Source organism: Ornithorhynchus anatinus, chromosome X5 (genome assembly GCF_004115215.2).
Source record: "Ornithorhynchus anatinus isolate Pmale09 chromosome X5, mOrnAna1.pri.v4, whole genome shotgun sequence".
Taxonomy (NCBI): domain Eukaryota; kingdom Metazoa; phylum Chordata; class Mammalia; order Monotremata; family Ornithorhynchidae; genus Ornithorhynchus; species Ornithorhynchus anatinus.
The window spans coordinates 12,809,924-12,837,645 of NC_041753.1; the positions used below are offsets into that span (position 1 = coordinate 12,809,924).

The 27,722-nt window shown below is 47.8% G+C and overlaps 1 protein-coding gene across 4 annotated transcripts; it reads left to right on the plus strand.

Annotated features, from left to right (window-relative positions):
• The first annotated feature begins 337 nt into the window (after window positions 1-337).
• On the plus strand, window positions 338-26,922 carry SLC25A51 (solute carrier family 25 member 51). Of its 4 annotated transcripts, XR_003755965.2 has the most exons (3): window positions 338-514; window positions 9,761-9,843; window positions 15,870-16,085. XR_003755965.2 is itself a non-coding variant. In XM_007655566.3 (2 exons), exon 2 carries the CDS (start codon window positions 22,190-22,192, stop codon window positions 23,081-23,083), a length of 894 nt encoding a protein of 297 aa, XP_007653756.1. In that variant the 5' UTR covers window positions 423-514; window positions 22,149-22,189; the 3' UTR covers window positions 23,084-26,922. The 4 variants fall into 4 exon arrangements, 3 of the variants coding, with proteins under 3 accessions (XP_007653756.1, XP_028910785.1, XP_007653754.1); XM_007655566.3 differs by lacking the exons at window positions 9,761-9,843; window positions 15,870-16,085 and adding an exon at window positions 22,149-26,922 and having other exon boundaries at window positions 423-514; XM_029054952.1 differs by lacking the exons at window positions 338-514; window positions 15,870-16,085 and adding an exon at window positions 22,149-26,922 and having other exon boundaries at window positions 9,811-9,843.
• The last annotated feature ends 800 nt before the right edge of the window (window positions 26,923-27,722 follow it).

Consider the following 27,722-nt stretch of genomic DNA (forward strand, 5'->3'; position numbering starts at 1 on the left):
CGTGCTAAGCGCTTGGAATGGACAATTGGGCAACGGATAGGGACAATCGCTGCCCCACGACGGGCTTCCAGTCTAAACGGGGGAGATGGCCAGCGAAGCAAGAGTGAGGCCGATGTTGTTAACCGTGCCCATCGACGCGACCATTCGGGCTCCCGCCCCTTCAGCCCCATCCCCACCTCAGGCGCCTACGCCATTAGGCCGCCACCGCGCGCGCGCCCCGCCCTCTTTCCCGCCTTCCGCGTCTGCCCCGACCGTTGGGGCGGGGAACGGCCCCCGCCGGACAGGCGCCGTGTCTCGCGACCTGTTGGTCGGGGGGAGGGCCGCGCTCACGTGATCCGAAAGCCTGCCTCGCGCAGGGCCGCGCGCCGTAGTGAGAGGGGCACGTGACGCCCCCACCCAGCCGGCGGAGGGGGAGGGGAGCGGGTGTTCTGGCGCGCGCGCCGCCGCGCGCCCTCCCTCCCTCCCCGTGGCTCCCGGGGCCGCGCCGTCCGCTGGGATGGGATTTTCCCTGCTGGTGAGTGGCCGGTTCGGAGCGGCGGCGGCGGATCCCCCGGGGGAGGAGGGGGCCAAGGGACCCGGGAGGCCTGTCAGTCGGTGGGGGGGGATGTGGAGCAGCCGGCTTCGAGTCGTCCCCCTCGCGCTCCTTCCCGCCGGGTTCATGAGCCCCCCGACCGCCCCTTGGCTGCTGAGCCCCCCCTCGCCCCCCCCGGTAAAGCCGGGAGGCCGTGACCTCTTCGCGGTGTCGTCTCCCCCGCCTTTCCCCACCGCCATTTGGGGGCTGGGGCGCCGCTAGACGTCGGGCTGGGCCTCGGGGATCGACGGGCCTCCCTCCTGACGAGACGGAAAAAGAGCCGGCGCGGGATGGTGGGGGGACGGGGGGCTCCGGCGACCCCCCATTCAAGGCTTGTGTTATCTGGAGCCGGGGGGCATCGACTTTTTTTTTTCCGCCTGTGACCGCAGGGCCGGGAACGATCGGGATCTGGCGTTGGGATAAGCTCTAGATCGGAAGCGGTGTGGCCTAGTGGCCCGGGAGGCGGAAGGTCAGGGGTTCCAATCCCGGCTCTGCCCCTGGGCCGCTGTGGGTCCTCGGCCAAGTCGCTTGACGTCTCTGGGCCTCGGTTACTTCAGCCGGAAAGTGGGGGTGGAGACCGTGAGCCCCACGTGGGACAGGGACCGTCTCCAACCCGATCCACCTAGTACAGTGGCTGGCACGTAGTAAGCGCTTACCGAAGACCGTAATTATTATTATAACCGTCTGCTGTGACCTTTTCCCATCCCATGCCCCCCATTTTGAGGGGTCGGGGGGGAGAGACACCCATTTGGCCGCCTGAAAAATCCGACCTTAGAACCTTTAGGTATTTCCTGAAGTTCCTGTAGGGTGAGATGTCTACCCTTGGGTTCTTTAACATTTAATGATAGACAGCAAGCACTTGTTTGCCGTTGGAAACCTGCTCCGCTTTCCATTTGATTCCTGTACCTGCTCTTGGCACTGGGAGGATGTGATCCCCCACAAAGGCACACGTTCCGCAGGTTCTCGGAGGCGAGGAGCCATCGATTGCCCTCGTGGGCAATCAGGCCGTGGGCTCAGAAGCCAGTGTTTTTGACCCCGCAACTAACCGGGCCTGGACTCTCAGCTTTTCTTCTCCTTGGTCTCTAACCAGGCCTGGGGATTTCCAGGCAGGGCAGAAAACATCCCAATTAAAGCTTTCCAACCCCAGGTCAGTTTATTGTGCTCAGATTCCATCCCAGCCGCTCTCCCACCCCTAAAAGCCCTGTTCGAAGCCCCCAACCCCAATGAAAATTGAGTGCATCTGCAGTCATTTACACATCAAGGATGTTTTACTTTTATAATGAGACAGGGTTGCAAAACCACTCCAAGATACAAATGATATACAGATTCAGAGAATTATAGTTAAATATGCAGACTCCCGAACTGTGGCTTAGCAAGAGTATGCTGCTGTTCGTTTCACCGAGGCCAAATCAAGCTAACCGTATCGCACTGGTTTGGAGGGGGAAGCTTGGTATTTCAGTGACGATCAATCAGTGGTATTTATTGAGTGCTTCCTACCTGCAGAGCACCGTACTGAGCGCTTGGGAGAGCACGGTAAAACAGAATTAGCAGGTGTGTTCCCTGTCCATTAACGAGTTTACAGAGTAGGGGGATGATGACGGATTCTCCTGGCAAAGAGCAGACGGGGCTTTTTTCTGAAGTTTCAGTAATAGTAGCATTTATTGAGCATCCACTCTAAACAGTGTATCGGATTAAGCACTTGGGAAATATACAACCAGCAAGTGAGACACTCCTGCCTATTGGAAGCTTGCACTACTAATGGGGACCTAAAAATATTTACAATCAAAGCGAACGATCGAATAAGGATAGAATCGTACGTGCACATGTGTGGAGATGGCTGATGAATTTATATGACTTGGAATACTAGGAATTAGTGCCGGAAGCACCTTGGAGAAGGGAGGGCAGGTTCATTCATTCAGTAGTATTTATTGAGCGCTTACTATGTGCAGAGCACTGTACTAAGCGCTTGGAATGTACAGTTCGGCAACAGAGACAATAATAATAATGTTGGTATTTGTTAAGCGCTTACTATGTGCCGAGCACTGTTCTAAGCGCTGGGGTAGACATAGGGGAATCAGGTTGTCCCACGTGGGGCTCACAGTCTTAATCCCCATTTTACAGATGAGGGAACTGAGGCACAGAGAAGTTAAGTGGGTTGCCCACAGTCACACAGCCAAGTGGCAGAGCTGGGATTCGAACTCATGAGCCCTGACTCCAAAGCCCGTGCTCTTTCCACTGAGCCACGCTGCTTCTCTGCCTGATGACGGGCTCACAGTCTAAACGGGGGAGACAGACGGCAATGCAAAACAGAACAAAACAAAAACAAGACAACATCATCAAGATAAATCGAATCAAGGAGATCGACACCTCATTAACAAAATAAATAAGGTAATACATAATATTTACAAATGAGGCAGGTGTGGGATTTAGGGAAGACTGAAGACTACAGATTTGATTTATAACACTGTCGCCTTGGGCCCCGTCGGTCAGACTCCCTGTCCCTTCCAGTTATGTTCCCGCCGGGGCTTGGAGTAGGAAGAAAGAGGAGCAGCATCTTATAAAGTATTTGTGCAGTCTGAGTCCACATTAGTCAGCTCCTACTAGATCCGGCCCTAGATCCCTGCCACATCTCCTGCTATCCAAAGTGGGAAACTCCAACTGAGTTGGAACGCCCTGGATCTAAGCTTTTCCTGGTAGTGTCAGGAAGTGGGTGGGTTTAAAGCAACTCTTCTTGTCTACGTAGTCCTGCAGTGGTTCAACTTTCTGTTTCAAAGTACACGTTGGATATTTTCTGTGTTTTCAGATTGAACTACCTGAATTATACCTCAGTCTTGGGGACGGCCGATTCCGTTGCCTTTCTGATTTTTTTTTTCCATCTAAATTTTTCGTTTAGAAAACGAAAGTAAACTGGCAGAAACTCAATTCAGGCAGCACTTCTGCACTCATAACGTCTTGTTGCACTGTTGTACGTATAAATTGACAAACTACTGTTTGAAGACTTCCTTTTCTTTAGAAATTATTTTATGTCTCCAATGGATTGTAATTTCCCTGTGGGTAGGGATTGAGTCTTCTATCTCTGTTGTGCTCCCCCAAGTTCTTAGAAGGTGGTCTGCATACAATATGCCCTCAATAAATACTGTGGGCTGATTGAAAACCAATTATGCCAGCCAGCCAAACTCTAGGATGGAACGCCATCACCTCTGCCATTGAGGAGTTTATTTCAGTGTAATTCTGAATCTCCAACTGTCAATTTATAAATTTCAAAGATAGAAATGGCTTGTGGTCTGGGTTTTCCTCCCTTTGTGGACTCCTTTTCTATTCGTAATTACTAGAAAACTGGGTCTCTGGAAACTTTTCTCTTGAGGGACCTCCCCGAAATTGCCACTAGTATTGAATATGATTCTTTAGTTTCTTAATTGTGACCTTTGCAGAAGCACTCCTAGTTTTAGATATCAGAATCGCATTTCTTGCCTTTAAATTGACAGGTGCCTGCAGTGTTGACTGATCCATAAAAACACTTCCAGTGTGGGCCTTAGTTATCTTAAGTAAATTCCTTTCGCTGTGTTCTCACCGCTCGTTGAGATCAGTTGGAAACTCCTCTTGCTGGCATTTTCCATTTGTGAACTTGGGGCCGGGGGAGATGGTCAGAGCGCCCTGAGAGGGAGGGGACAGAGTCAGCCGATCGGCGGTATTTATTGAGTGCGTACTGTGCACAGAGCACTGTATTAAATGCTTAGCTCCAGCAGACCAAGCTCGCTCTTTGCCACGTGGGACCAGAAGGCAGAGCCAGGACCCAGGTCTCCGCCCAGTTGGGACCCTGCTAACCAGCTGCTGGGAACAGAGGGGAGAGGGAAGGGACTGGAGAGGGATTTGCATCACCCTGGGAGATTGAAGTTCAAACAAAATCATCCTGGAGCGTGGTGTGGTAGAGTAGGAGTGGGCTGTGTTTATGGGGTAGGGATGGGGTGAGGAAGGAAGGGCAGTGAAATTTTTACGGGTAAGACTCTGCTGTCTTGTTGGGGTTGGTTCTGGAATTGCATGCAAGTCTATGGAAAAATGCAGCCCACAGTATTCATAAATGCAGCCATGTTTCAGAGGAACAGATTCCAGCCCTTCTCAAATCAGAAATTCAGGGAAGTCTTTGACTTTTTGTTAGAATCACTGTGGACATGCTGTCTACACATCTTTCTGTCCATGGCCTTGATACAGCTTTAGGTTTTTAAAACAGCTTGATTATTGTTCTCTTAATGGCAATCATCATTTGTGGTATTTACTTAGCTCCTCCTCCGTGCCGAGCATTGTACTGAGCGCTTGGGAGAGTACAGCGGAGTTCCCAGATGAGTTCCCTGCCTACAGTGAGCTTTCAGTCTAGAGGGAGATAGAATCAATCAGTCAATGGAATTGAGCCCTTACTCTGCAGAAAACAGCGTACCAAGCAGTTGGCAAAGTACGATGCGGTTAGTAGCTGGGATCTGTGCATTCTCGGCGCTGACAGTCTAGCGGGGGAGATAGACACTGAAAGTGGATGACAGGAGGAAGCGACCGAGTTTAGACAGGTACTGAGGTGCCGTGGTGCGACTGCCCAGACACTTGGGTGACTTGGAAGTGCTGAAGTGGCAGAAGAGGGGTTAGGGTGAAGAGGTGACTCTGGAAAGGCCTCCCGGAGAAGATGTGAAGATGGGAGAGCAGTGGTCCGCCGGCTGTGAAAGGGGAGGAGGTTCCGGTCGGTCGATCGTTGGTATTTATCGAGCGCTTACTCCAGGCAGGAGGGAGAGCGTGAGCAGGAGACTGATGGCGAGAGACGAGAGCGAGGCCCAGCGAGTCGGCTTGAGAGGAGCGAAGCGTGCAAGCTGTGGGAGGGAAGTGACGATAAGTAGCCGGAGGTGGGAGAGAACTGATTAAGTGCCTCGAAGTTGATGGTCAAGTGTTTTGAGTGTCGGCAGGCCAGTTGGAACAGTTTTTGAATCAAAATCCGTAGCAGATTAGTCCAAATTTCCACCAAATCATCATGTTCTAAGACATTAGAGGAACAAAGTATCCAAGTGATGGAACTGATTTTCTCCATTAATACGGGAGTGGGCAGAACTGTGCCTATTTGTTGCCATTATCATAAAGGCTCGTGGCAGATTAAAGGGCCGAATGAATGGCTACACTGTACGCTTCTGTGAGAATAGGAATGTAGAATGCGTTCTCGTGGCAGGTAGGGTTGAATGCTACATTCAGGTGCTCCCAAGATATAAATAAGAAACAGAAGCAGAGAGCAAGCACAAGATAGGACAGGATCAGCCCCTTGAGTGTTTGGGAACGATCCCAACTCAGAGAAGCAAAGAGGGCCTAGTGGAAAGAGTGTGGGCCTGGAAGTCAGAGGACTCGAGCTCCACCATTTGCCTGCTGGGCCTCAGTTTCCTCACCTGTAAAATGGTGATCCAATACTTGTTCTCCCTCCTGCGTCCAGTAAGCACTCGATAAATACGATTGTTTGATTTGCTGTTATCGCGGAAGATGGCTATGCTAATTGACCTCAAAATACTTTTCAGCCCTTTGATTCTAAAACTAAAATGGGGGTATATGGAAATCTTCCAGAAAAGAGATCCCACCTTTCTCTGACAACGCATCTGACAGATATTCCCATTAAGCTTTACTTGCAGCTGGCAAGCATTCTCCTCCTTAGGAGAAACTGAGGCTCGGAAGCCAAGGGATTTCCAATAACCGGAACTAGCCCCGCTGTCATTAAGTGCTTAGGTTGTGCGGAGTACCCGAGAAGAATCAGGTCAATGAGCCACAAGGGGTTCACAGTCTAAAGGGGTGAGGATGCAGTTGTAAGATACCATCTAAAAATCAGTACCCCCAGTTTTGCCATGTGTGTTTTTCACTGGGCCATGTACTGTTTGGGGAATTAGCAAGTGTTCTTTTGACAAAACACATCTCCAGCTAGAAAGGGCCGAACGCATGCCTTGTGGCCTTTGATCACGGCCTAGGCACCCTAGTGCTGGACTCGTCAGGGGACGTCACTCCGGCGTTATCGGGGAACTGAGCGTACCTCAAAATAAATCAGACTCAACAGTAGAAAATCTTGCCGGTCATTTACCGTGCGGGTGGAAGGGATCGCAGCTCTCGAGCTCGGCCCGGAAACGTAAGTAGCAGAGACCACCGGTTCCTTGACATTTTCAGTGGTGGATTTGCAGCCTGTCCGGAAGAATTGTACCTCTGCCTTTTCCTCCCTCGCAGCCCCCCGCCTCCCCCCCACAAGTGCAAATGAAGTTCTCCTTCGTGTTTGAAGACGGCGAAATTCACCCATGAGCGTATGTGGGGCTGCGGAATCTAACGTCAGACTCCGCCGTCCCGTCCGCACTGGCACGCACGAAGATGTCCTCGTTCTGTGTTGTCCTGTTGTCTGTGGTGTCTGGCGCGGTTTTCACTTTGGCCTCTTGTCTTATGATCTTTAGAAAGCTTCTGTCCTAGATGAGCCACCCCTTTCTTGTTTACAGCGTGCATGCTGCTGTTCCTGTGGCAGTTGGTTCCCAGTTTTCAGCTGCCGCTGCGTTGTCCTACTGCATCTTTAAAGAATATTCTTTTGTTCTCCTTGCTGTCCTTATTTAAATCCACTCAGTGGTATTTAGTGAACACGTACTGGTATTTGTTAAGCGCTTACTATGTGCCAAGCACTGTTCTAAGCGCTGGGGTAGACACAGGGGAATCAGGTTGTCCCACGTGGGGCTCACAGTCTTAACCCCCATTTTACAGATGAGGTAACTGAGGCACTGAGAAGTTAAGTGACTGCGTGGCGAGTACAACATAAGATTTATAGACGTGTTCCCTTTCCCACAAGGAGCCTACGGTCCTAGAGCACCTGCTGGGTATTCATGTGTCCAGCGCAGAAAATTAGGGTGAGTATACCACAGAAGATGAAGCGGCTCCCAGTGTGCCTCAAAGCCCGTTGCGCTAAGCTGTTTTTTCCACCAGATTGTGAGCTCCTTGAGGGCAGGACTTGTGTCTGCCAACTATTTTACTCTCCAAGTGCTTAGGACGGTGCTCTGCACACAGTAGGGCCTCAAAAAATACCCTTCGATGATCGTTGGGTCCACTTGAGTTCTGTGTCTGTAACGGACTGTTTCCTCCTGTGCTTTGAAATACCTCCGAGGCGGGTGGGGAGGGGTCTGTGAAACCCAGGCAAGCTTTGCTCTAAGTGCTGAAAAGACAGGGAAGGGGTTCCTTTTTCCTCACACCACCCTCAAAGCCCCAGAAGTCTTGGAACTCATAGCCCCCAAGATTCCTCAGCCCTCCGGCCAGCCAACTTCCCCTTCATTTTCGCCCGATTATGTGCTTCCATCGCATAACCTCTTAAAAGACATTTCGTGTGCATTCCGTGCCTCTAAATTTAATACAGTGGAACATTAACTCTTTCCCTCTACATAGCTGTTTAGATCAAATGAATGGTATTTGCGTAAATAAGTATCTGACTGTCCCATTTCCCCACCCTATCTGCCCTCGTTCTTGGGTGTATATCACGTAGGCACCCTGATGCCCCACGGCAGTTATGTACTTCTGTACGTGAAAAGCAACACGGCCTAGTGGGTAGAGCACGGGCCTGGGAGTCAGAAGAGCCTGGCTCCTAATCCCAGCTCCGCCACTTGTCTGCTGTGTGACCTTGGGTAAGTCACTTCACTTCTCTGTCCCTCAATTGCCTCATCTCTAAAATGGGAATTAAGACTGTGAGCCCCGGGAGGGTCAGGGAATGTGTCCAACCTGATTTAGCTTGTATCTACCCCAGCGCTTAGAACAGTGCTTGACGCATAGTGAGTGCTTAAATCCCAACATTATTATTATTACACATCCTTATACTCTATTGCCTCCCCTTTTTGTAATTTATTTTTATGTCTGACTCCGTATCTAGACTGTAAGCCCCTTGTGAGCCGGGATCATGCCAACCAACTCTAGCACTGTAACTCTCCCAAGTGCTTAGTACAGTGCTCTGCACCCAGTAAGCACTAAATGAGTACCATTGATTGAATTCCAAGCAGTGACTGTACTAAATGCTTGGCAGACTACAACAGCACAATACATGTTTCCTGCCCTCAAGAAGCTTACAATCCTCTGGAGAGATAAAAATTTACAGAGAGGGAGGAGGACCAAAAATATATACATATATATATAACAGGTAGTGTAAATGGATCAGGATGAAATACGTATTGCGTTCATTGAATATTCAAATGAAAATTCATAAGTGCTTAAAATAGGATGAAAAACACTAGTGCCAAGGATACTGAGACCACTGGAAAGTGAGTGGTTGAAGATGGTAGCCAGGGAGGGGAGAAGAGATGGGGGGGATAAGTGCTTTGATAAGATTTGAAGGGCTGGGGGTAAAGGCATAGGAGGAGACGGTAGATTTTGAGGGGTGGCAGAAGATCTCTTGAAATACGGCTGGGAAGGATGGGGAAGTCGAAGAGGGTGGGTCTGGAGAGGTGCGGGGAGATTTTAGAGAGATGAGCATTATCGATGAAATAGGTGGCTAGGTCATGAAGAGCAAGAGGTGGGGAAGGCTGCTTAGGGCTGGTAGCTGAAGCCTTTAAAGAGAAAGTGTAGAAAGAGCAGAGTAGGGGGACCCAGAACGGAGCCTTAGGAGACACCCAGAGTTAGGGGATGAGGTGAAGGGAAGCCGGTGAAGGAGAGGTAGAAGAACTGGGGGAGGCCGGTGAGGTGAAGGTCTGAAAGTGGGTATCATTCCCTCTTTCCTCCAGTGGCATAAGTGACTGAAGTCAAATAGCATTAGGTCAGAGTAGAGCCTGTTGGCTCTGTGGAGGTCATTGGTGACCTTGAAAAGGACAGTCTCAGAGGACCTTCAGGAAGGAAAAATTCTGGCTGGAGAAGGAGAAGGTTCACTGACAGAGAGAGACGATAAAGGCCAGAAACAGGAAAGGTAGCACACGAACGTCGGCAGGCCTGTTTTCAGTTGGGTAATGGGACCAATCAGATGATTAATGTTTGGATAAGCGGCGTGTTGTTCTGTTTTGGCTATTCTAAACTGCCAGTATAAAATGAATAAATCCCCTAATATTCCTACTTCGCCGTGAGTCCTTCCCTGATAGTGGAAGAGAAATGAGTTCCAGTGATTCCCACCTTGTTTAATCAGCAATCACTTACCACCCTATATTATAAATTATCTGAATTAATACCTGTCTCCCCCTCTAGTCTGCAGGCCTGTCGTGACCAGGGAACCTGCCTACCAACTCCGTTGTACCCTACCAAGCATGCAGTAGAGTGCTCTGTACACAGTAAGTGCTTAATAAACACCACCGATGATGATAGTCAGAAAATGTACCCCGTGGAAATACTTTGCTAAGGCGACTTTGGGCAGGGTTGGGTTGGTTGGCTCTGTGAAATATGTATGTCTGTGTTGGTGCTGTGTGGGGTAAGCTCCTAGAAAGAAGGGGTGAGTATCCTTCTAACTTGCTCTGTAAAAAACTTAGAATAGCATCACCCACCTAAGGTACTGCTTAAAGGATTGTGATCATGTTCCATTTTGTGCATCTTTTGAACAAATGTAGAATTATCCTGTAAAAAAAAAATTGCCCTTAATGATTAATGTAATCAAAACTGATTAAATGTTAAAATCCCAATGAGGATTAGCCTATTTACAGGGTGTTCGTGGAAAAAGGGAAGACAAGCAACAGTTTCTCCCATGTTTTCCTCTTTGGGCTTATCTGTCGCTTTGCCACCAAAAAATAGCAGAAATGAAACACCTCTTGTCTTTGCAAATGTGGCTACCCGAAATGTCTAACGAGTGCTTATATATATTCCTTAGGGAGAGGTAATTTGAGCCCGATTCTTTTAGCAATTGAATTTTCTTCCTGGTATTTATTGAGCGTTTACTATGTGCAGAGCACAGTACTGAAGACGTGGAAGAGTCCAGTGTAACAGTTAGCTGACACATTCCCTGCCCATGGGGAGCTCACAGTCTAGAGGGGGAGGCAGACCTTACTGTAAATAAATAATTTGTAATAGTTTATAGCTACGTACACATATACTGTGAGGTTGAGCACTGTGGGGCGAGAACTCTCTCTTTGAGAACTCTAGAAAGGGAAGATGCTTCTCCCACAGAGTTACCCTTACCGTTAGGGAGTGAACTGCGGTAGGAAAATTGGGTTCAATATTTATTATGCTAATTTTGATTTGTGGTGTAAAATCACACAATGGGATAAAACTTCCAGTGCGAAGTACAGTCCCACTGTATTGAGTTGTGAGTACTGTGAGGGATGCTTGCCTCCTCCGATCTTCAACAACACCATCGGTATTTTTGAGTCTTTACTTTGCACAAAGCACATCCTGTCGTCAGTAGTCCCTGTGGATGACTGAGAGGCCCCAAGTAGTATTTGTATAGTTTCTGTCTCCCAAATCCACCTAGAGCTGTGAGCTCGTTGGGGGCAGGGAATGTCACTGTTCATTGTTGTAGTGTACTTTCCCCAGGGCTTAGTACAGAGCTCTGCACACAGTAAGCGCTCAGTAAATACGATCGAATGAATGAATGAACCTGAGGAAAGGGGAGAATGAGGGAAAGAGAGGCTGGGGGGCGGAGCGGGAATCAAGGGAGAGAGGAGCTTCAGCTGCCAGGAGCGATCGGAAGAACCAAAGGGCAGCAGATAGGAGAGAAAGTGGAGCTGGATGGACTGTTGAGAGTAGGATGTGAGCTAACAATGAAGAGAGGAGGAGGAGGAGGGAGGAGCAGTAGAGGTTGGTGGTGGTGAGAGTGGGAAGCGAAGCCCTGGAGAAGGCTCATAAATGGTGATGGGACTTGTAATTATCCAAAGTAAGCAATTGCATGGTAGAGGCCAGGATGGAGGGTGAAGAGGACAGGGAAGGATGAGAATATTCACACTCTTGAACCTGTCCTAGTCTTGGTTATAACCCGAAAGAAAAAAAAACCTCCTTTCACCTGTTTTGAAAGGTATAAAGCTACCTTTATGTACTGAGTGAAAAGGAAAAGAACTCTTCTCCGCTTTTGTGCACTTGATTTACAGGAATATGTTGGGGGTGGAGGAAATGTCAAATAACCTTGAGCGAGAAGTTGATGCCATGGAACACAACATAGCAGTGCCATTACTGGGTTTGTCCAACAGTCCTTCCTGTTCGGGATTTTGCTTCTGACAGGGGCAACGTGATGACTGTGTTCCTTGATATTCTGGGCTAGTCATTAAATAGTATATATCATCTAATAATCTTCGCATTCTTAGCCCCACCTTCCGGTAACCAGTTAGGGATCTCTAATGCTCCCTAAATTTACCCAAATCCCTCTTGAACTTTCTGATATTTTTAGCTGTCCCAAATTCCCTATCCTGCTACCTGCTTTATGAAGGGGTGTTTCCTTTTGCTTGTTTTGACATTACCACCTTCAAGCTTCAGTGGACTCCTCCCCCTCACCGTTGGGGGATTTAGTGAGTGACAATTTTGTGTTCACCTTGTCCACGCCTTTCATGACTTTGTGGTCAGTAGAAGTTGGAGAGAAAAAAAAAAATGAAGTCATGGAGAAGAGAACAAAGTGGACTGAATTGCACAAGCAAACATTCACTTTATCTTTCCTTTCTGCCTATTACTTTGCAGTAGGTACACCCTTTGTAGAATTTCAGGATTTTGCTTCCATTCACCACACGTAATTTAGCACAGGAGTGGCTCTTGTTGGTGACCTTGGGAACCACAAGTGGACAAATAAAAGAAAAGAAAATATAAAAAGGGAAGTGGCACAACTGCTAGCAGTGAAAAATTGCCCAGCCTGTCCTGGAGAGCTGCCATTTTAACATTAATTGTTTTTTACTAAAACACAAAGCCATCGACTTAAATTTTAATATCAACTCCCGGAATATTTTTCTGAGTACCTGCTACTCTCCCTTTTCTTGTTTTTTGGGGTTTTGTTTTGTTTTGCAGGAGGGATTATGGATTTGTGTGTGCACGCGCACGCACGTGCACAGTTTTGTTTTTCTTCCCCACATGTAGTCCTCTACCCATGTCCGTTTGTTTTTTAGGCCATTGGTAACTTCCTGAGGTAATTTTTCATTTCTCAACCCACCCTATAGGTGGCTGGTCACCTCCATTAGCATCTGTCATAAAGTAATGCTAGAAGGAACCTCTAGAAAGCTTCCCATCATTTCCCCTAACGCTTAAGTGAATGACTCAACAATCCAGAATAGGCGGTTGTACATTCTATCTTATAGGTTTTCGGGGATGGAAACACCCCAAAACTCCCTTGGAAGCCCATTCCGAGGTTGTCCTCGGTTCTAAGCACCTGTTTCCATACCTTGAATCATTTTTTGCAAGACTTTCATCCCTTTATGCTACTTTCTTCACAACCTTTTTAAAATAAAAGAACACCCCCACCCCCCCCAAACTGGGCAAGGTACGCTCAGTGTCTAACTGGCCCAGAGCAGAGTGGAAGGATCACTTCCCAGCGTGCACATCATACTCTTGTGAATAGTATGATGATCTCGTTCCCCACTATGTGCCAAGCACTGGAGTAATAAGTCTATGTGGGTAGGAAGAAGAAGTATTTTAGCCCAAGATGAGGAAACAGAGGCACAGAGAAGTGAAATGACTTGTCCAAGGTCATGTGGCAGGCAAGTGACGAAGATGGGACTAGACCTGGGTCTCCTGATTCCCAGTCCTATGCTGTTTCCACTAAGGCAATACCATAGAATCTGTATTTATATTGTATGATGCCTTATCCCAAGCATACGCCTCACTGATCCAAATCTTCCGATCAAGGTAAGAAAATCCCTCCCCGTTCCCTGGGGATCAGTGAATGAATGCCTCTGCCCACAGTCGGGGTCAGACTTTCAAAGCCTTGAAGAGACCCCTGAGCAGCTAATGGAAGAAGTCATTTAACTGAAGCGGCAACTTCAGTTTAGTAGTGAGAGTGACAAAAATCCTACTGGAAAGGTTTAAAGCAGACACGTTTCTGTCTGTCTTCTCCCATTAAAGTGTAAAGTCTCTAAGGGCAGGGAACATGTCACTCACTTGTCTTGTAATGCCCAAGGGCTGAGTACAGTGTTTTGCATCCACCAGACACTCAAGTGCTGTTATTACTACCAGAAAGACGTTCAGAGGTGCAGAAGGTTCAGAAAGGTTCAAAGGAAAGTAACCTGCCACTAGGTATTTTAAGAAGACCAATGGCAGCTTGTCAGTCAGATTTATTGAGCACTTACTGTGAGCGGAGCACTGTACTAAGGACTTGGGAGAGTGTACAATGTAACAATATAAGACACATTCCCTGCCCACAGTGAGCTTACAATCTAGAGGCGGAGGCAGACATTAATATAAATAAATTGACAGATATATACATGCTGTGGGGCTAGGAGGGAGGAGAATGAATAGAGGGAACGAGTCAAGGGGACGCAGAAGCGAGTGGGAGAAGAGGAAAAAGGGCTTAATCGGGGAAGTCCTCTTGGAGGAAATGGGCTTTTTTAATAAGGCTTTGAAGGCAGGGAGAGTCATTGTCAGATCTGAGGAGGGAGGGTGTTCCAAGCCAGAGGTAGGATGTGGACAAGAGGTGGGTGGCCAGATAGACAAGGTCGAGTGAGAAGGCTGGCGTTAGAGGAGTGAAGTGCACAGGTGAGGTTGTAGTAGGAGAGTAGCAGAGCGAGATAGGAGAGGGCAAGGTGATCGAGTGTTCGAAAGTCGACGGTAAGGGGTTTCCGTTTCGATGTGGTGGTTGGGCAACCCCTGGAGGTTCTCGAGGAACGGGGAAACGCAGCCTGAACGTTTTTGTAGAAGAATGATCTGGGCAGCAGAGTGAAGTATGAAGTGGAGAGGAGAGGCAGGGCAGTAAACAGCATGGCCTAGTGGAAAGACCACGATCTTGGGAGTCAGAGGTCACAGGTTCTAATCCCGGCTCCGCCGCTTGTTAGCTGTGTGACGGGCGAGTCACTTCACCTCTCTGTGCCTCTGCTTCCTCATCTGTAAAAATGGGGATGAAGGCCGGGAGCCCTACGTGGGACAACCTGATTACCTTATATCTACCCCAGCGCTTAGAACAGTGCTTGGCACATAGTAAGCGCTTAACAAATACCAACATTACTGAATAACCACTACCAGTCAGCAGAACCAGCTCCTTTTTCTGCAGCTTCTGAGATGTTTCGGGATCTCCCAGCCCCTCTTTTGGCCTGGAATTAACCCCAAAGTTTAGTAGTGTGAGGACTCCGACACCCGCTTTTGTTCCCAGAGTCCTAAAGCCTTTGGGTGTGGTGTTTCTTCCCCCCAAAATAAGGGTGGTTCTTTAGTCCTTAACTCCTTTATTCGGCCCTGTTGCCCAGCAGGTCACAGCAAATGTGGTTTGGAATTGCACCCCAAACAGTGTGACAGTTTGGGGGTACTACTAACCAGACTCAGTTCTTGAAGGCTGGTGACTGGTTTCTGGAAAAAGCTATTTTTCCAACTCCTCCAAGCTTTCTTGGCCACCATACACATTTGAGTAAAAAATCCAGTAGGTACGGTGTTTACACACAAAATGGCCTCGTATTTTGGGATGTGATTTTTGCAGCCCCAAAGTAGGTGCGGGACTATTATGTGGGCCGAGGGCAGAATGAAGTGTAGCAATAAGGGGAACGGCACAAAAAAGGAGAGGAGAAGGAAGAGGACGCTTGGAACTCTCTCACTTCTACTCCACTCTCCACTCCGTGCAGCACTGTTGAATGAACGCTGTGTGCAGTAGTCTCCCAGTGAATTACAACCCCCCCACACACACACACTTTCTCCCCCGGAGCATGCCCTTTTCAAAGAAGAAACCCTCCAAAACGAGTCTCATTTTGACCCTTCTTTGCCAACCCCAGGGCACAAGCCTAAATCTGCAGCTTTAGCTCATCTGGACTCTCCACCTCACCCTCACCACCACAACCTTGTCACTGTAACTTTAGGGTGGCCTGACTTTTTTTCTCTTCCTACCCTAACTCTATCCAGTGCTTAAAACAATTTTTATTTCCTTCTCAAAAATCGGAAAGGGCGGGGGGATTATGATTTGGAGGCAATGACATGAGTAAATACGGTCTAAATAAAATCCTGTTTTAAAGCAACGTCCCTTAAAGGTGGTGAGTAGTGTAACCTCCCCCCAGGCCTTTTCGTGGATCCTCTGTGGTTCTCCATATCCATCTTGGCAGCTTCCAAGGAGAATCCAGCATTTGAGCCTACCCCGCCCCCCGGGTCCTTTCCTCAGGTTGCCCTGCCAGTGACCTAGTTCTGTGTCCCGAACCGTCCCCAAAAGGCTATAGGGCTTCTTTCCCGCCTGGCTAACCCTCTTCCATTTCCCGGTCCTCCCCAGGGATTGGCCATGCAGAAGCAGCGGACAAGCAGTCGACGCCTCCGAAGAACAACTCTATTTGGGAAGGGGTACCCAGGAATGAGCTCTTCGTGGCCTCCGAGGATGGGCCTAGCCTAACCCGACCCTTAATCTCCTGCAGAGACTCAGAATCAGTCGTATTGCAACTCATTTAATATTGTGATGTTAAACTTCGAATGTATTTTTATGGTATTCACAGAGTGCCCAGCATATGTCAAACGCTGTTCTAAGCGCGGGGGTAGATCCAAATTAAATAGGACACCGTCCCGGTCCCGCATGGGGCTCACAGTCTAAGTAGGAGAGAGGACAGGTGCCCCCATTAGCTTAAGGACATTTACTGCAATATACAGCACATAGAGGAATTTCATATTTTTTAGAAATTCAGGAAAGGATCTTAATTTATAACTCTGGGAAACCTTCCCACAACACAACTATATTGTCAAGGAAAATAACTCAGTGGTATCATGGGGCCTGTCTGTTTTTTTGAATAGAAGGAGCCCAGTCTAATGGTAGGAGCACAGGCCTGGGAGTCAGAAGGACCTGGGTTCTAATCCTGGCTCCACCACTTGGCTGCTGTGTGACCTTGGGCAAGTCGCTCAACTTCTCTGTGCCACAGTTACCTCATCTGTAGACTGTGAGCCCCATGTGGGACAGGGACCGCATCCAACCTGATTACCCTGTATCTATCCCAGGGTGTAGTACAGTGACTGGCACGTAGTAAACCCTTAGCAAATACCATAAAAATAGGTGTAATAATAGTCGTGATATTTGCTGAGTGCTTAGTAAAAGCACTGTGCTAAAAACTGGGATAGATACAGTATAGGCAGGTGGGACGCCATCCTTGTCCAACAAGGGGCTCACAGTCTAAGGATGGGGAGTGAGCAGATATTTCATCTCCATTTTGCAGGTGAGGCGTCTTAGGCGCAGAGAGGTTAAGCGACTTGCCTAAGGTCACACAGTGAGCAGGTAGCGGAGCCAGAATTAGAACTCGGGTTTCCTAACTCTCAGGCCCGTGTTCTTCCCACCAAGTCCCTCTGCTTCTCAATAATAGCACTTGATTAAGGACTCCGTCCATTCTGCACTCTTAGGTTTGAATTTCAAGTGTTAACTTGTTACGGGCTTGAGCTTAATGTGGCCCAGACAGAACTCTTTATCGTCCCACTCAACTCTGGCCTCCCCTTGACTTTCCCGTCCCATCACTGTAGACGGCACCACCGTCCTCCCCGTCTCGCAAACCCGGAACCATGCCGTTATCCTCGATTCATCTTGCTCGTTCAACCGACGTTTTCAATCCCCAGATCCTCTTGGTTCGACCTTCGTGACGTCGCTAAAATCCGCGCTTGCCTCTCCCTCCGAACTGCTACGACCTTCATCCAGAGCGCTTAGCCCATCCCGCCTGACTACTGCCTCGGCCTCCTTTCCCTGCTCGTTCACCTCCGCGTCAAACAGGAACCCCTCCAAAGCCCTCGATCGTCTTGCCCCCTCCCACCTCACCTCCCCGGTTTCCCGTTTACAGCCCAACCTACGCCAGTGCCAACCTACTCGCCGTACCTCGATCTCGCCTATCTCGCCGACGACCCCTCGCCCACATCCCGCCTCTGGCCCGGAGCATCTTCCCTTTTCCTAGCCAACAGACGATCGCTCCCCCCACCTTCCAAGTCGTATTAAAATCACGTCTCTTCCAAGAGGCCTTCCCCAACTAAGCCCTCATTTTCTCTTCTCCCACTCCCTTCTGCTCCACCGCTGCACTAGGATTTGCACCCTATATTCAGCCCCTGTAAGCTTGATGTGGGCAAGGAACCGTCTACTGACTCTTAAACTGTACTCTCCCAAGTGCTGAGAACAGTGCTCCGCACACAGTAAGCATTGGGTAAATACGATCGATGGAGGGGACAGCTCTTAAAAGGAATTGTTTTAGGATTTATAATGGAACTTCTCTTGACCAGGGCATAAGGTATTTCTCTAAATTGAAGGGATTAAGGAAAAATAGTTCAGGAGAGTGCAGGCCTGACTCCAGATATTACACATTTGTGCGATAAACGGAAGGGCCCAAATTTAAATGATCCATTTGGGTCCTTGCTTTTTCCTTCAGCGTGCAGTGTTTTCATTTCTCTTGGGGGTTATTGCAGTGTTCACATACGGTTTCTGAAGTACAGTCCGCTCTGCCGTGATGCATGCTTTCATTTTGCATTTTGGGTAGAACAAGATGGGCAGAATCGGGCAACGTTTATTTCCCGAGCGCTCGTCTGGCTCGGTCAGCGGTATTTATTGAGCACCTAGTTTTGGCAGAGCACCGTTTTCTAAGCACTTTGGGAAAGTACCTCGCGCTAAAGGTGGGAGACAGACACAATCCCTGCCCACAAGAAGCTTACAGTCTGTGGTCTAAATAGAACCTGATGTGGTGACGGGAGAAACGGTTCATTCGGGCAACTTGCACAATAGCCTGACTGAACGTGACTTCCTGAAGTATTGGCAGCTCCCGTGATAAACCTGGTTTATGTTCCTCGAAAAGGTCATTGTACCATAGACTCCCGGGTTAATACACTACCATTCCTCCCAGAGCCCCTGGAAAATGAAATTCCTTTATGTGCTTTATACTGTAATGATAAATCTCACGCAACTGTGGTTCGACCTTAAAGGATTTCAAAGGATACCGGCACAGTGATAAATGAGGAGTTGTAACATGCTGAGCCTTTGCAGGAATAGAAGCCTGTTTCGCTGATCGGCCGGGTGCCCTAGCGTTAGAAGCAGCAAGGCCCGGCAGAAAGAACGCAGAGCTGGGCGTCCAGACAGTTGGGTTCTAACCTCAGCCCCACCAGTCACCTGCTGAGTGTCCTTTGGTGAGTCACTTGGGAACAGGAACCGAAGTTTCCTAATCCGTAAAACAGGAATGAAATCTGCACACTTTCCCCCCCGCCCCCGACCGTGGGACAGGGACTGAGCTGGAGTTGATTCATCTTGTGTCTAGATACCCCAGTGCTTAGCAGAGTGGCTGGTGTTTGGAAGCACTTAACGGATGCCGCGGTTATGAGAAGCAGCGCGGTTTAGCAGATAAAACCCGGGCCTGGGAGTCAGAGGGACCTGGGTTCTAGTCCCGGCTCCGCCACTTTGTCCGTTCTGTGGGCAGGTCACTTCACCTCTCTGTGCCTCAGTTGCCTCGGGTGTAAAATGGGGATTAGGACTGCGAGCCCCATGTGGGACAGGGACTGTGTCCAATCTGATTAGCTCGTATCTACCCCGGCGCTTAATACAGTGCCTGGCACATAATAAGCACTTCAATACCATTAAAAAAAAAAGTCGTCTAACGAGGTGAACGGCAGCCTTCTTTTCTTAAAACATCTTGTAGCAGGTGAATTCCTTCTGAACACCTCTGTGCACCTTTGAACTCTTCTCCATTCTGGTCTTCAAGTGTATTACTAAGGAATCATTTTCTTGAAGCGGTAGTGAAACCGTGACTCCGTCCATTTTGGCATTTTCAAATGATTGTTGAACTTAGAAGTCTTCGTTGGGCAATGATTCCTCTGAATGAGATTGCTATTGATTCATCAAACTTTTCTTTGTTTTTTTCTTTGATATTTGTTAAGCACTTTCTATGTGACAGGCACTGGGGTAGACCCAAGCTAATCAGGTTGTATTAATCCCCCTCTGATAATAACGATGGCGTGTGTTAAGTGCTTACACTGTTCTAAGCACTGTTTTGTAGACTGCAAGCTTGGTGTGGGCGGGAAATGGATCTGTTTGTTGTTATATTGTACTCTCCCAGATACTTAGTACAGTGCTATGCATACAGTAGGCGCTCAATAAATGCAAATGAATGAAAGGTCTGACCCAGTCCCTGTCCCACGTGGGGCTCTTCGTCTTAATCTCCATTTTACAGATGAGGTAACTGAGGCACAGAGGAGTGAAGTGACTTGCCCAAGGTCACCCGGCAGCAGAGCGGGGATCAGAACCCAGGTCCTTCTGACTCTGAGGCCTGGGCTTATTCATTGGGAAATCAAGTCGCCTTCCCAGTTCACCATCTTCTCTGGTTCTGTTCGGGGGGTAGGCGGTCTCATCGAAAATGTGACATGCTGTAGTGGCGCTTTCTCCAAGGACCATTTACCGTTGATCTCTTAGTCACTGCCCAGGCGGGGAGAGGGAAGAGGAGGGATTTGCCTACCTCCAGCCCGTAGCTGAACCACTGGGGGCAGACTGGGCTTGTTCTTGTGGTAAGGAATCAAACAATACAGGGGATGAGACTGAATACCCAGTACTTCTGCCATCTAGTAGTTGTGCTTATGCAAAACTCCTTCGTTAACCAAAGATCATGCGGCCAACAGTTGTTTCACTGGGGATTAGTGGGATGATGGTTTGGGAAAAAAAAAAATTGAAATAATACAGGACTTCTACTGTTTTGGGACAAATTCAAGAAAAAAAGCCACAAGGCTTTTTAAGGCAAAAACCTGTCACCTTTACAAGCTTCCCTGACACTTAACAGTGGTCATTAGCGCCACAGGGGAACCCTTTTTTTCCTTCCACCTCCTAAAGTAGTTTCTAATAAGCAATTATTTTTTAAATCCTAGCAGTTGGAAATGTTTTTGTAACATAATGGCTGATTTGCCAGAGGTCCCGTCCTATTGCTTGAAATAGCATTCCTGGCCTAGACTTAGTTCTGACCAAAGGACAGCTCTGTTCTCCTATTCTCTCATTGTATTCGATCCAAGTTGGGTTTGAAAACATGCGCTACTGGCAGAATTGGTTTTATAAATAAAATCAGAGAAAGCTGGCAGGTTTGTTCATGGTGTTGAATAGGAAAGTGTTTAAAAACCTCTTTCCTCAGGCCCTCCCTCCTGGAGAACGTGCCAGAGCCCGTCGTCGGGCAGGGATTGTCTCTATCTGTTGCCAGATTGTAATCTCCAAGCGCTTGGTACGGTGCTCTGCACACAGTAAGCGCTCAATGAATGCGATTGAACGAATGAAGGAAGGAAGAGGTGATTAAAGGGAGAGCACTGTCGATCCTAAGAAAGGAGGAGCCTACTACTTGCCTCCCCTCTCCTTGCCTTCCCCCTGTCGAATCCTAACGTGATCCTCGGTTTGAGAAAATAACTTCCCTGAATGGGGGGAGAAAACCAAACCCAAAAAACCCAAGGGATTCTTTCATTAGGTAACCATGTCAAGGTAGCAATAACTGTAAGACTGACCAAACTGTTGGGACATTATTAGAGAGGAAGGATTATGAAAAGCACACCAGTTTTGTATTTCGGATTTGGCTCATGAGGTCAAATGTGCCCTTATAAGGAGGTCAGAGTATCCCACAGCTAAACCGTGGTGATAGTTGGAAACAACGGGCGAGCTGTGGGCCTGAAACCTCGGGACGAAGAACCTGTGTGGAGGAATTGACGGTTGCGCGAGCGACGTGTAGTTCATTTTGTGTGACGGTTTTTTAAGCAGATCTCTTTTCCCGACACCTAGTGGAAACCTTCCTGTGGAGTATGTGGTAGGAATAATGGGCCTGCTTTCCAAAGTTGCACAAATTTCTATTAAATCTCTTTCTCTCGAGTTGAGTTTAACACTGAAGCCTGGAGGCAGCAACCGTAAAGTCTCAGTTGACTTGGACTTGAACTAGGCAATTGGTCGTGTTCTTTTGTCCCACTAAAAAAAACACTGCATTTACATTTTTGCTGTTTTAAAAGCAAGAAAGGTTTGAGGGGAGGTGTTTTTAAAGATAGATTTTTTGGACTACAGTCCAGTTAAAAAAAAGCCCATCTCTTCTTCCTCCCCGCCCCAGCCCCGAACCTGTGCACCAATATGCTAGGATGTGACTCCGCGTGGCCTTTTTTAGAACACGATACGCATCCGACTGTGCAGAAGTGTGCCAAGCTCACCTCTCTCAGAGGGGATCCCTGCCTTCCGTCCCCTCCCTCCACCACCCCTCGCTGGCCCCAGGAACTTTGCGTTCCCCTCCCCAGGTCCCCGTGAACCCGGGTGCCGTTTCCGAGCCGAGGAACTCGGCGGCAGGAGCTGAGGTTGAGGGAGGCTGGGCGCTGTACGTCAGGGTGCTGGATGGATCTAAGCTGTTCCTGGCGCCACTCCTCTGGTGGCCGGGGAACAAACAGATCAGCTGAAAAGCAGACGACTAGCCCACCTTGCTCGTTCTCCCTTGGCAGCGGAAGGAGCAAATGGAATCGAAGTCGCATTTTAAGGAGAGGATGTTGTGAATTCAGGATTTAAGGATTAAGCCACATGTTCAGGTTTATTCGTGTTTTCTGTCTTTTGATGTAGAAAAAGAAAACCTCACCCACTTGAAGAAGCTCTTAAGCAATATGATGGATTCAGAAGCTCACGAAAAGAGGCGGCAGATCCTACCGAGCTCGGTGCAAGATAAACCGCATCACGTTACCAAAGTGAATTCCTTAAAACATTACTTTTGTGGCTGCTGTGCAGCTTTCAACAATATAGCCATCACCTATCCCATTCAGAAGGTCCTCTTTCGGCAGCAGCTCTACGGACTTAAAACAAGAGACGCCGTGTGTCAGTTGCAGAAAGATGGGTTCCGAAACTTGTATCGTGGAATCCTGCCCCCGCTAATACAGAAGACCACAACCCTGGCCCTTATGTTTGGTCTGTACGAGGATTTCTCTAGTCTGCTCCTCGGGCACGTAAATGCTCCGGAACTTATCACTCGCAGCGTGGCCGCTCTGCTCGCCGGAACGACCGAAGCGATTTTCACGCCGTTGGAGCGTGTTCAGACCCTGCTTCAAGACTACAAGCACCACGACAAGTTTACAAACACTTTCCAGGCTTTTAAGGTCCTGCGAGGCTACGGCGTTCAAGAATATTACCGCGGTCTGATACCCATCCTTTGCCGAAACGGGCCCAGCAACGTACTGTTCTTTGGCCTGCGGGGACCCATCAAAGAGCGTTTGCCTGAAGCGAAGTCTTACGGCGCCCACATGGTCAACGATTTTATCTGTGGAGGGCTGCTGGGAGCCATGTTGGGATTCCTGTTTTTCCCCATAAATGTTGTAAAGGCTCGCATGCAGTCTCAGATCGGTGGGGAGTTTCAGTCCTTCCCCGAAGTTTTCCAAAAAATCTGGCTAGAGCGGGACAGGAAACTGACGCATCTTTTCAGAGGAGCCCATCTGAATTATCATCGCTCCCTCATTTCCTGGGGCATAATCAATGCAACTTATGAATTCTTGCTAAAGCTTTTATGAAAAATGCCATCCAAGCGTCAGTGCTCAGCTGCATAGGACCTCTTACAAGATTTCAGTTAAATTCTGGGAGCTTGGGGGCTAAATGCTAGAGAGTGTTGCGAGTCAAGCTGAGACACAGGGAATTGTGAGCCAAGAAACTTGCCAGAGAACAGGTTAAATTTGGAGTAACGCTGGCTAGGTCAACACCCCCCATCTCTCTAATTGTGGTCGTTACCCATAGGGTCAGTCAGGGTTTCTAATCGGTTAAGAAAAGGTTTCCTGCAAATTATGCAGTTTCGGGAATTTTTCTATTCAGACTGCCGTGAAGCAAATGGGAAAAGGTTCTTGGGGGCCCGAGGCTTATCTTGGAGCTTCAGGCTTCTCTCCTTACAGCAATAATAGAAAAGGGAATCCTCTCAGAGTTGAGCAGGGCAGAAGCAAAAAAGAAACTTTTACCATGTTCAGAGTCTCCAGCTAGCTTCTACCTACAAGGTTTTGAAACCAAATGAGCACGGTAAAGTGCATTACCCACACTGTGTTCCTCCCATTAGTCGATCGGGCTTTCGCCATCTTATACGTGAGGAGGAATGGCGTTAAGCTGTTGAGAAACATTCATAAAGCATTTTGCCACCCAGAACATTTTAAAACTAGACATTTTGCCGAACCTCCTTAAGTTCTGGTTCGACTACTTGGGGCGAACCTCTCTGCTTTACTTTTGATAGTCTCTTTCGGTCAACAAGTCCTTAAATTTTACTTGAAACGTCGGACTTGGTCGCAGAGAAGGGAGATTTGAATCTCTGATTTATTAGATTTGGTCTCCTAAGGTTGCTTTATTAAACTTCCAAGTCCTCTGTCAAAATTGCTGCTCAATCAGCAAAGGATTTATTTTTTCTTAGCTGGTTGTCCAACTTGAAATTCAATCCATGTCAATTTCATGTCTTTCCCCCCGCCTCAGCCCCCCATCGCCTCCACCTGTTTTCCTTCTTGAATTTCACTTTCAAATTGGTCATTGTTTGGCTACCCAGTCTTTTAGCCCAGTCTTTTTCTAGGCTAATAACATGTTAAAACCCTGAACACAGTGTTTAGTTTTAAGCTAATTGTTCTCTTCCTTTGGCTTAGTCACCTATTTTTTTACATCACTTCAGAGCCAATTGTCCAAACTTGTCGAGTCTGAGAATAACTCAGATAATTGAAAGTTCTAGTTGTGAACAAAACAAGGTGTGCCTTTCTTGGACGGGCATTTACCTAACCTCATTCAATTCTTGAATCTGTCTTGGGAACCTTTTTTTATGTTTTTTGCTTTTTTAAAAAAAAAAAACAAACACACCTACCCCAAGTGTCCCCTTTTGGAGAATTGGTGGTTCCGGTGATTCAAGTTCACGTAATCAGATTTTACCTGAACATAGTCCAGAGTAAAAATTTCTCCCGGTATTTTCACCGTATGCTAGGGAGCCTAATTTTGTATTAGTACCAGTCTGTAATGTGTTTTCAATCTGAATTTTAAGTTCTATGGTCAGACATTTATTTAAAATGTAAATTCTAGGGGTTGTTGCCAGACTCAATTATACGGTGACAGGGATGGAAAATATCAAAGGAGTGGAATCGAAAATCGCTCCGTTTTTTTCTTCCAGGTTGTTAGAATGAAACAACCTTTCTCTCTCCTCCTGAGAGGAGAATATTCAGGAAAACACGTTTTGGAAAATTGGATTGATCGATCGAGTAGCTCCACTATGCGGGTCAGTAACAGGTTGTTTTCAAACGTTTAGCTTAGGACTGTTTGCATCAAGGAGAGGCTGGCTGGTCCTCTTCCTATAGGAATGATCATTCTCTTCCAGGTTTTGAGCCCGTGTATTATCTCTGTATGCTTTGCTACTGCTGTGTATGTATTAGCACGGATCATTGACAATCAGTTTATTAATAATTGCATGGGATTGGTTAACCGGATGTTTTGAAAAGGTGTGTACATCTAAGTGCAGTGTATCCGATTAAACAGGCAGATAAATGTTCTGTCACCAACTGAAGGATAGATCGAGTAGAATCCCAGTATCAGAGCTTTAAAGGAAAACGCCATCCATTTGTACAGCGTCACACCGAAAGCAAAAAAGCGTATCCTAAACCGACACGTGAGGAGCGTGGCGAACATCACGCAGACGGAGTAAGCCACCAAGACCTAAGAACGGGAGACTCAAACGCTAACCGTATTTTACGTTTTACCATCCTCTTGCTTTGAGAGAGCTGTGTGGAACGGGAATGAGCGGAGGTCTTTTGAACCTTAGATCTTTCGGGAAAGAAACGAGGAAGACCCCCGTGGTTGGGTCATTTCTGAAAACGCGTCTCTCTGAGAGGTGACTAAACACGGTCACGCACACTGCACGTGTGAATAAACGCAGCACACACCGTTCGGGTCGTGCTGTCCCTAGCACGCCGGCTCATGTGGATCACTCCACGTCGGACTCTCCGGAGCCTGTTTTCGCACTCCAGGTGATCCGCACTCGCGTCCTTCTTAGTGCACTTTGTGAAGTAAATGAGGTGAGGTTTCTGAGGCGGATGCTCGGTGTCGTCGTATCGTCAGCACTATATTAATAAAATCACTGTTGGTGGACTTCCACTTCCCTTGTTTACGACAGCCTGTGAAGTCCAAACCGCCCATTGATTCATAAGGCTGGTTTTGTCTCACCTCCCAAACTTCTTAGATTTGATTACAGGTCAGATGAAACCAAACCTACAAGAATCATTTAACCAACTACCGCGTGCTGGATTTTAGAGGGCGATTGTTATGCAATAGATACTCACTGCTGAGTTTTCCACCCAAGTATAAATCCACCCGGTGTCAAGTTGTGAAATGAAAACCATTATCAAATAACTTGATTTCAAAAGCTTTAAAGTGACCTTTGTGTTACAACACGGCTTCCTACTTAAACGTGTTGCTTAGGATCTAATGCAATCGTGTGCTTCCAGAACCAAGTCATAGTTTCTTCAATAGGCATGCTTAGAGGTTGTACGAGCCCTCAGGTCTGCACAATGTAGTCAACACAACCTTTGTACGTTGTTTTCTGTTGTCTTGGCTACTTTTATTTTTTTAACTCCTTTTGTTGACGGTGGGGTGGACAGAAGTGGCTTTACTCAATATGCAGATCTTAACTGGCCGTCTCATCATTAGAACCGTCTTGTGAACGGGGATGTAAAACGGGGTTCTGTGCGGATGAGGATCTGCCGAGAACTCAAGTTCTTGAACTTGGCGGTTTTTGAAGCGGACTGTCTTCTGCGCTAGCAAAAGGTGGAAGTGAGGGTTAGAGAAGGAGCAGTTGAACTGAAAAACGCTGGGCTTTCTTCATAGCAAGTCAGTCCTGTTGGAAGAACACCGATTCAACGTACGTGAGCGTTTTTGATGAAGCAATGGTGCGAGTGGGATTTTGGTACACACCGAAGTGTAGTAGGTCAATGAGATTTAAGGAAAGGCATTCAAATTGGATTTTGTTACTCCATAGAAGATCCACCTTCTGTTCATTTAGAGAGAAGTGAAAAGCATATTCAGAACTATTTTTCCTGAGTTTTAGCATTCAAATTTACTTAAGTTTTGGAGGCTAATAACGCTTCAGTAGTCTCGATAGTTACATTTTTATTTTTTGGAGGGGCCCAGTTGCTTTGCTCCAAAGTGAGCGCTCTGCAAAGGGTATGCCAATTTCCTCATACGTCGCGTTATTAAAGGTGATGAAGCACAAAAAAAAAGCGCTGTCTGGATAACTCTGTTGTGATTACATGATGCATTTAAGTGAAATTTCTATTGAATGTCGCTGTGTTGCTAGAATACATGTTTTTGGTAACCTTGGATGAAATAAAAAAATTTTTTTTAAAGGCGATCTTCCCCCACTTTTTCTCCTCTAGTGGGTCTTGCGCTCCGGGGTGTGTGGGAGACAAAAGTGACCTCGGGGGCAAGAAGGGGAGCTGCCGGAGAGCTGTGGGCATGCTTAGCAGGAGCCCGCATCAGGTATTGCCTCCTCCTCGTCTGTGTCCTTGTAACCTTCATCAACTTTCTTGCTCCCCCGTTTCTCTCCTAAAATCTTGTTCGGTCCTCCTTCGCATTCCAGCCTCTGCAGTCGTGCAGAACCAAGACAGAACCCTGGCCGTTGGAGGAGAAAGCGTGGGCCGTTTAGTTTCTTCCATTCCCCCCCCCCCCCACCAGCCCCAACCAGCCACCTTCCAAGTGGGCAGTGCTCTGGTTTCAGTTAAACGGTCAACTGTGGGGTGTGTCAGAGATTTAAGGGGAGGAAAAGAGAGCAGTTAACGTTCTTGAAAATGGAGCGAATGGGCGATACCACCTCTGTCTCTTCCTATTCGAACGATACCACGCAGGCTGAATCCCTTCTGAGTAGTCTTTTAGTGAAGCCGTCTCCGTGGCAAAGCGCAGTGTTGGAAAGGGTTTCAGGGTAGCGTGGTCCAAGTCAAGCGGGTGGAGAAAAATCTTCCCACTCAGACGGGCAGAAATGTCAGTAATACCTGAATACCTGCTGTGGGCAGAGGAGGGGTCTAAGCGCTTGAGAAAGTGCAACAGAATAGTAGACGGGCTCCCTGTCCTCAAGGAACTTACCATATTAGAGGTGGGGACAGACTTTAAATGTCACGTAGGAGGAAGAAGGACAAAAAGGGGATAGGTACTAAA

Coding starts and splice junctions, on each gene's coding strand:
- SLC25A51 (XM_007655566.3), top strand. CDS start 22,190: ATGATGGATTCAGAAGCTCACGAAAAGAGGCGGCAGATCCTACCGAGC.